Below are 8,799 nucleotides of genomic sequence, written 5' to 3'. Positions count from 1 at the left end.
TTTTTAGTTGACATTGGCAAAAAAATAGCCCTAATTAACGTCGACAGGAAAAACATTGATTGATGTTAGCCGTAAAAAAGCCTCATCCGACATTGAAAGAAAAAAACCTAGCCGATGTCAGCAAAAAATAGTCATGACCGATGTCAACCAAAAACTCTAGTTGACGTTGGCCAAAAAATGACCTCGAAAAACATCTACCAAAATAAAACCATAATTAGCGTCGACCAAAAATAGCCTCGATCAATGTCGGTCGAAAATTTCATCAATCGACGTTGGCCGAAAAAACTCTGGAAGACATCAACCAAAAAATATCCCCGATCAAAGTCGACTGAAAAAATCCTAGGCGGCACGACCATCGGTTGAAAAAAATCATTAGCCGAAGTCAGCCAAAAAACTCTGGATGACATCAGCCAAAAAATAGCCTCAAACAAAGTCGAACGAAAAATATCCTAGCCGACATCGTCTGAAAAATAGTATTGGCCGATGTCGGCTGAAAAATATCATCAACCAAAGTCGGCCAAAAAAACCCTAGTTGGCATTGCTCGAACAATAGCATAGACTGACATTGACTGAAAAACATCATTAGCTAAAGTTAGTAAAAAAAAAAAAAACTCTATACAACATCAGCAAAAAAATAGCCCTAACCAAAGTCGACAAGAAAAAACAATAGTTGACATCGTCTAAAAAATAGCATCAATTGATGTCAATTGAAAAACATCTTCAATCAACGTCTATAAAAAAATAACCTTAGTTGACGTTAGCTGAAAATTAGTCTCACTCGATATCAAACAAAAAATATTATTGACCAAAACAATCGGGGTCGATGTCTGCCAAAAAATTGTCCAGACCAACTACAATTGAAAAAAATCCTACGTTGGTCAAATATTACCCGCAAATTCTTTTATTATTAATTTGGATCAATTTTAATTCATTAAGTATTGATTAAAGGTTCTGATGAATTTTGAAAATTAATGGATGGATCATTAATCATCCATAAAATTAAATGAATGAGTTTAGATCCATCCATTTGTTTTTTTTTTGTTTTGTTTTTTTTTTGTACTGGATGGATTGGATGAATTTATTGTGGATGGATAATGGAAAAATGGATTCATTTGTCACTCCTAATCCTAGGTTTTTTTTGGTGCAACCGCCCAAAGCCCATGACTAAAGAGTGCCCAAAAGAAATCAAGATAGCTATAGTGTGAGAAGGAAAAAAAAATTCAATTTCTTTTTTGCTATAACTTTATCTTATCGGCTCTTCTAAAACTCCTTTAATTCTTATATTTTAAGATTTTCAACCATTAAAGCTAGCAACATTTTAATTTCTACAAAAAATTAAATATTTATTTATATGCGATATTTTATATTTATATGTCATTCAATCACAAATCATCTTTAATATGACTTTTAGGATAATAATCATAAAAGTCAAACAAATTTATTATGCATGTTATGATTAAATAACATTGCCACACATAACCTATTTTCTCATAAAATATATTACTTTCCGTGAAATTGTATTTCTATTTTTTAATGATTTTTTTATTATCAAATTTATACAAAAGAACCTCTATCTATTGTTTCGACATGAACCAATATAATGTCATGACCAATGCTACATTTATGATTTCCAAACCACTAAAACAATTTTATATCTGGAAATAATCATATCCTTTAATCATATAACAAGAGGTTTGATTTTTAGATTTATATATATGAATCAACATATGTCTAAAAAAGAAAATCAACCTCTTATCTCAATTTTCATATGTATGAGTTTCTGGTTCTACCGGCACACAATACACCAAAAAGAAGAAGGAAAATGAAGTGAAGGGATCGATAATTTTTGTAGAATAGTTTATTGCTTGTGCATTAGACATGTTATTTAAAGAAAGAAAGTGGTTGGTTACTTGGTTTCGCGAGGACCTGTGGTTATGAAGTGTTTGGGAGGAGAGAGAGAGAGGGGGGGTGGTGACAAGAACCTGTACTGTTGTTGCTAGAGAGTTTCCATTAAAGAAAGGAAGCCTCCGACAAGGATAGTTTGGGCATTACGGTAAATATAAAACCGGTCGGTTAGAAGGTCCCTTCACCACCCTTCAACGTCCCTTCACCAAACCTCCAAAGTCACTCACATAGAAATCTAAATTACACCGAAGCATACCTCAAACCTCAACACATTCATAACATAAAGCAAACCAACAACAACTTCAAATAAAACAGAGCATCTCTCTGTTCTCTGTTCTGTTCTGATTCTCTCTCTTTCTGACTTTCTCTTTCTCTCCCCCCTCATATATTCTTCTTTTCTTCAGAAGGACCACTTCACTTTCAGAAACCCAGTTTCGCATCTGGGTTTTTGCTTGTTGAAGTGCCAATTTTGAAGATTAAAATAAAATAACTATGACTTGGAAAAGCAGAGGAGAATTGCCTTCTAGAAGCGTTATCTCGCAGAGATGGGCACTGTTTCTCTGCTTAGGAAGTTTCTGTGCTGGAATGCTCTTCACTACAAGGTTCATTACTTTTTGTTAATTCCTATTGATTCATTACACGTTTTTTTTATTGGTATAGGATGACTTCTCAATTTTCAAGCTTTGATTCATCGTGGTTTATTTATTCTTCAAACCAGTGTTCTCAGATCTTCATCTTCATGACACCTCGTGTTTTTATAATTAATTATTTGTTTTCGTGAGTTTAATTCATTGACTTGTTTGTATGGTAATTTTCTCACCTCTCTTGTGTTCACCAAAGCTCATAGAAGAAGTGGATTTAGATCTGGATTCAATTGTCATGAGTGACTTCTAAATCATGACAATTTTCTTTTAAGATTTCTTCTTTACACTGTATGATTGACTCCTATTGACAAGTCCACTATGGTGCCTGGTCTCTGGTCTCATTTCCTAGTTCAGTTCTCATTGCTGATCTTATATGAATCCATCTGAAAATTTAACCACTATTTTTAGTAGCAGAAGGGGTTAGTTTCTCACATGGCGAATCATATTTTGAATCTTTGTTGAGAAAACATCCATATTTTGTGTCTATATCTCAAACAAGATATCCATCAAAAAGTATACCTGTAAAAAAAAAGGAAAAGAAAATACTTTTCGTGTTACTTGGCACTCAGTTCTTTTTCTTTACCTATAGTAGTTGTAATATTATAGCTGTTAGAGAATCTTAGAAGATGATTATTTAATTTTTGGATCTGCCTTGTTATTAATTCGGGCAACTTGTTTGTCGGTGCGTTAGATTTCAATAAATGCATGATTCATTGTGTATCAATATTAACCGTTGAACGTATTGCCTTGGCAACCGGTAAGGTGGTTACTGTGGTACTTTTTTTCTGACCATAAAAGTTAATGTTTATAACAGGATATGGACTATACCTGAAAACAACAAAGGACTAGCACGACCAACAGCCTCAGAAGCTGAAAAATTGAGTTTAGTTTCAGAAGGCTGCAATTCCAGAATTGTAAGCACCGACAATCTTGTGGTGGCTGAACTTTTTCCATGTTTATAAATTATAATCTGAAATTCCTTATTTTTTTTAATTATGTCTGTTGGTGTACCCTCTAGTTGCAAGAGATGGAAATGAAGCACGATAAAGACACTTATGGTGAAGTTTTCAAGAGTCATAATTCCATACAGTAAGTTATATGTAGTTCCACGATGAAACTACAATAAGAGGCTATTTGGGTTAAGCTTATCCAGAAGTACTTTTAGGAGAAGAATAAAAAATGAGATGAAAGTTCAAATTAACTTATGCACAAGCTACTTTGTAGAAGGTCTTTCATCTTTTAGAGAAATTATATGGACGAGTTTCAAAAAATTAGCTTATGCATAAGCTAATTTAAGCTTATGGAGAAATTTATTTCAGTTTTTCTTCTTATTTTCTTGTTCTAGAAGTGCTTCTGGATAAACTCACCCAAAAAGGCCCTTGGTCTTGTTATTTTTTATTATTTTGCATGTCAAACTTATGCGAGAGTATTGAATGTAGAACATTGGACAAGACTATTTCAAACTTAGAGATGGAATTGGCTGCTGCAAGGGCAACTCAGGAGTCTCTACGAAGTGGTGCTCCTATTTCAGATGATATAAGGTTGAGTGAATCTTCGGGTAAGAGAAAGTACCTTATGGTCATTGGTATTAACACTGCATTCAGTAGCAGGAAAAGAAGGGACTCGGTTCGATCTACTTGGATGCTACAAGGTTCATAATTCAACCCCATTTCTTAATATTTTTGGTTATTGTTTTTATTTTATTTCGTCTATCTTACTGGTTACTGTTTGTGATGGTTGATTCTTTTGATAACATGGAAAATAGGTGAGAAAAGAAAGAAGCTAGAGGAGAAGGGCATTATCATGCGCTTTGTAATTGGACACAGGTAGCTATGTTATCTCTTTCTAAATGATTTTGTTGCATAATTAGCGACATTATCATGTTTTTGTCTCAATCAAAGTTCAACATGCTTTAGTTAAAGATTGCATTAATTAGATCTCCATGTCTTTAAGCAGTATTTTAGTCTTCATTGAGAGTGACTGCACACTTATTAATTGTTACTTATCCATTAATTTATCAGTCATAACTAATGAATATATTACACGAATTATAAATTTGATATGTTTTTTTTTCTCCTTTATCTAGTGCTACATCAGGTGGTATTTTAGACAGAGCTATTGAAGCAGAGGACAGAAAGCATGGAGATTTCTTAAGGCTGGTAATGTTTCCCTCCCACATGTCCCTTTTCACATTTTTTTTCACCCTTTCTAAACTCGCTTCAGTGTCAGCTTTTGAAGGGAAAGGGAAAAATGTCACAGATTTTCACTTCTTTATACTATGTGCAGAATCATGTGGAAGGATACCTTGAATTGTCAGCAAAGACAAAAACCTACTTTGCCACTGCTGTGAACTTATGGGATGCTGATTTCTATGTCAAAGTTGATGATGATGTTCATGTAAATATAGGTATTAATAGTAAAGTTTCTGATAATCTCTTATGTATAAAAGCATGAGTTTTATGTTTCTATAGTAAATAACCATGATGTTGTTTTAATATGTACTGTTTGTCTTAGCATTATATTCTTTCTGTTTCAGCAACACTGGGAGAAACTCTAGTTAGACATCGATCAAAACCACGGATATACATTGGATGCATGAAATCTGGGCCTGTCCTATCCCAAAAGTGAGAAATGCTTATTTTTGTTTTTATTGAATTGAATTACTAAAGCACTTTGACCTGTAGCTTCTAACCTGAGAAATACTTTGTTGCAGAGGGGTAAGGTACCATGAACCTGAGTACTGGAAATTTGGAGAGGCTGGAAACAGGTACTTCCGTCATGCCACAGGGCAGTTGTATGCCATTTCGAATGATTTGGCTACATACATATCAATTAACCAGTAAGTCCTACTTCATCTCACTTATCAGAGAAAAAAAGGATAAGGGTACGTTTGAGTAAATTTTATCTAAAAGGATTTTTAGGAGAAAAAAATAAGAAGAAAAAAAGAGATGAATTTCATAAGCTAAAATTAGCTTATGCATAAGTTAATTTGTAGAAGTTGTCTCATATAGGTTCTATAAAAGATGACAGATCTTTTACAAATTAGTTTGTGCATGAGTTAATTCTAGCGTATCGAGAAACTCATTTTATTTTTTTTCTTATTTTCTTATCCTAAAATGAATCTTTATGTACTTTGGTGATCACCTGGCACACCTTGTGCTTAACTGGATTTTAACGAAGATTTTTGTTTTCTGTTCAAAAAAAAATTCTTATCATAAAAAATCCTTTTAGATTAACTTATCCAAACATGCCAAATTATAAATTGGGCACATTACTTCCACACCACACGTTCACACCCTTTAAGGTTTAATTATGTTACACCTAATGTCCTCTTTTATGACATTACATCAACCTCCCTCTATTTATGTAACATCATAAGAAATCAAGGGACTTTTGGATTAATAGGAAGGGTATATGGTGTTATATTATTATATAGATTGAGAAAGGTATGTGTAGGGTAAAAGAAAGAAAGTGTTATTGGGTGTAATATCATTAAATTCCTGGAGTGAGTGGAATTCACCTTTATAAATTAAATCAAATCAATGAACTAAAAGGTTCTTATATTGTGCTCTCACCCTGTGTGTATATGTTTTCTTTCAGGAATGTTCTTCACAAGTATGCCAACGAGGATGTGTCACTAGGATCCTGGTTTATTGGACTTGATGTGGAGCATATAGATGATCGAAGACTTTGTTGTGGCACTCCTCCTGGTAAATACTTTTCCTAAATATATAAATCATATTGAATCCTTATCTGTTTGATTTGTTTACAAATTATTATTAATTGTTAAATTGCAAATTGGTTATTCTTGCAGATTGTGAGTGGAAGGCACAAGCTGGAAACATTTGTGTTGCATCATTTGATTGGAGCTGCAGTGGAATTTGCAGGTCTGCTGAGAGGATTAAAGAGGTACATAGGAGGTGTGGAGAGGGTGAGAATGTTTTGTGGAGTGCCTCTTTCTAGGAGGCAACAAGTGACGTTGGAGTTCTTCCTAACTCAGGAAGATTAATACTAAAGGCAACGAGTCAAGCCTGCAAGATTTTCTATTTTTTTTTTCTTTTTCTATAGTTTTGTGCAGTGTAGAGAAAAAAATGTCATTTTACACGAGAAAAGCAGGAGTGAGAGAGAAATATGATGCTTGCCCCATGGACCTTCAACATTTTAAGAGGAGATTGACCATGGTAGCAGCTAGTAAGAGGACGTGCGCACGAGATATATAGTCCACATCATATTCATTCTTTGATATGCTTGAAGGGTCATTCAGTTTGTTCATAGTTCCATGGCTATCAAGCACCTAATAAATAGAGATATAATTGGGTGGCTGTTGCTGCCTTTTATTCTGCATGAAATTGATTTTTCTGTTTTGGTTGAAATGAAATATGATTCAATGATATCTACTTGTTCTACATCTATATTTGGCACTTCCAACAAGCAAGTACACTAGAAAAAAAAAAAAAGACACTTGAGCTTCAACCTTCAAACAAGGATGGTGATTGGTAAAATTTTGTTAGGGTGCTATATCAGTCCCTATACTCTTATTCAGACTTACATACACTTGTTAAACCTATTGATTTTAAAAGGATACTCTTATTCAGACTTATACACACTTGTTAAACCTATTGTATTTTAGTTAACTTCAGCATGGAAAATCCTAATGTATTTAGATTAGTAGAACATAAATACTATTATGATACTAATTAACTATGAAAAGTCAATAACAAATATTGACTAAAAATATAATATATAACTTGATTGAAAAATATTTGAAATTACAATTATTTAATTTAACACAAATATTTAAAAATATTTTAAACTTTAATAATAAAAGATAATAAAACTATTATGCATGCATGAATAAAGTAAGAAATTATAATATTTATATTATAAAATTTTGTAAACAATTTATTATTATATTTGAATCTAGACTTATTTGATACATAAACCTTCACTTAAATATATCTTTTTTATTCGAGATAAAAAGTAATATTTTAATCTTTTAATTTGAAAATAACTTATTTTTAATTTCTAATAAGTATCTGAATTATTTCTAAATTGAATGACTAAAAAAGTACTTTTAAATTTGAGAAAAAAAATAAACTTAACTCAAATTTAACTATTTGAAAAATTGAAAAGATATTTAAGCCATGAAAATTTTACTCGCGCTCTGTGACTAACTTTTACAAATATACATAGAATCTAAATTTAGCTATCATTCCTACCTTTTAAGCTAGACTGAGCCTTCCTTTTTAGCTATCATTAACTTCCCTGAACACTGAATAATTCCTGCAAATGCCTGACTCTTTTGGAGTTTTATATAGTAAGAGAGAGAAATACCACGTTTGACAAGCTGTTTTGTCTGGATATATATTTTTTTTATTGAAAGACAAAGGCATGTTAAGTCAAGTCAATTAAATCCGCTCTATGGATTATTTTTATTTTGTATGTAGCTGAAAATTGCAAACAAGTATTTGACCATAGCGTGATTTAGGGTTGGCGTTTCCTTAAATTGAGATGTTATGGTAGATTAGAGAAGTTTGCTTGTTTATTTAGGATAAAACTCTATACCAAAAAATTAAACTCTCTAGACAACTGGCCAAGTTTGTTGCATTGTAATTTCCACTCGTACGCGGCACATGAAGTAATGGAGGTGTAAGAAAAATGTTGCAAACTGAAACTATCATTTTCCAAAACATTAAGGAGCAAAGCAAACTGAATCGGTAGCAAGAAGGCACGGAAACGGAAATGGGTAGTGTTGTTCTAGGAAATTACAACAGGTAGAACTGTGTTCCATTGATTGTTCTTGGTACAAATTCATTGCAGCAAGTAGCAGAAAACACGTGCAAAGATCAACATTAATAATGCTGCTAGAGCCTAGAGGATTGTACACAAATTGTACTCGAACTATGACATATCATATAATATATCTTCTAAGCAGTTTTAGTTCTTCTATGTCCAAATCTGAGGAAACTCATGTTAAGTCAGCAACTACCAAATATATGTTTTGGATATCCCTTGTAAAAATAAAAATAAAAATATTATAACTTCTTTTGGCAACGAATCCATGATTTTTTTTATAACCTTTTGATATATATAAATGGTGTCTCGCCAAAATGTTTCATTTGATTTATAACATTCGTTAATCTTTTGGAATAATCTTTAACTAATTTGTTGTCCTTCATCTCCATTAACTGAAATTCTTTCTTCAATGCAAGGAGCCTAAGAAATTTGACTCTATTATCCTCAAAACCAT

At 32.5% G+C, this 8,799-nt stretch overlaps 1 protein-coding gene across 1 annotated transcript; it reads left to right on the top strand.

The window, feature by feature from the left end:
* The first annotated feature begins 1,912 nt into the window (after positions 1 to 1,912).
* On the top strand, positions 1,913 to 6,961 carry LOC114380436 (probable beta-1,3-galactosyltransferase 2). The gene is made up of 11 exons (XM_028339499.1): positions 1,913 to 2,507; positions 3,364 to 3,463; positions 3,568 to 3,638; positions 3,989 to 4,200; positions 4,315 to 4,375; positions 4,636 to 4,708; positions 4,836 to 4,956; positions 5,086 to 5,173; positions 5,263 to 5,388; positions 6,150 to 6,259; positions 6,364 to 6,961. The coding sequence occupies exons 1-11, from the start codon at positions 2,398 to 2,400 to the stop codon at positions 6,510 to 6,512; spliced, it is 1,221 nt and encodes a 406-aa protein (XP_028195300.1). The 5' UTR covers positions 1,913 to 2,397; the 3' UTR covers positions 6,513 to 6,961.
* The last annotated feature ends 1,838 nt before the right edge of the window (positions 6,962 to 8,799 follow it).

This window comes from Glycine soja, chromosome 12, assembly GCF_004193775.1.
Source record: "Glycine soja cultivar W05 chromosome 12, ASM419377v2, whole genome shotgun sequence".
Taxonomy (NCBI): Eukaryota; Viridiplantae; Streptophyta; class Magnoliopsida; order Fabales; family Fabaceae; genus Glycine; species Glycine soja.
The sequence above is the reverse complement of the archived record's forward strand: the minus strand, read 5'-3'. Positions and strand labels throughout refer to the sequence as shown.

Bases quoted from the DNA above. Each gene is read 5' to 3' on its own strand.
- LOC114380436 (XM_028339499.1), top strand. From the start codon at position 2,398: ATGACTTGGAAAAGCAGAGGAGAATTGCCTTCTAGAAGCGTTATCTCG. The intron at 5,174-5,262 runs GTGAGAAATGCT...ACTTTGTTGCAG, and splicing joins GGGCCTGTCCTATCCCAAAA to AGGGGTAAGGTACCATGAAC. The intron at 6,260-6,363 runs GTAAATACTTTT...TTATTCTTGCAG, and splicing joins TTGTTGTGGCACTCCTCCTG to ATTGTGAGTGGAAGGCACAA.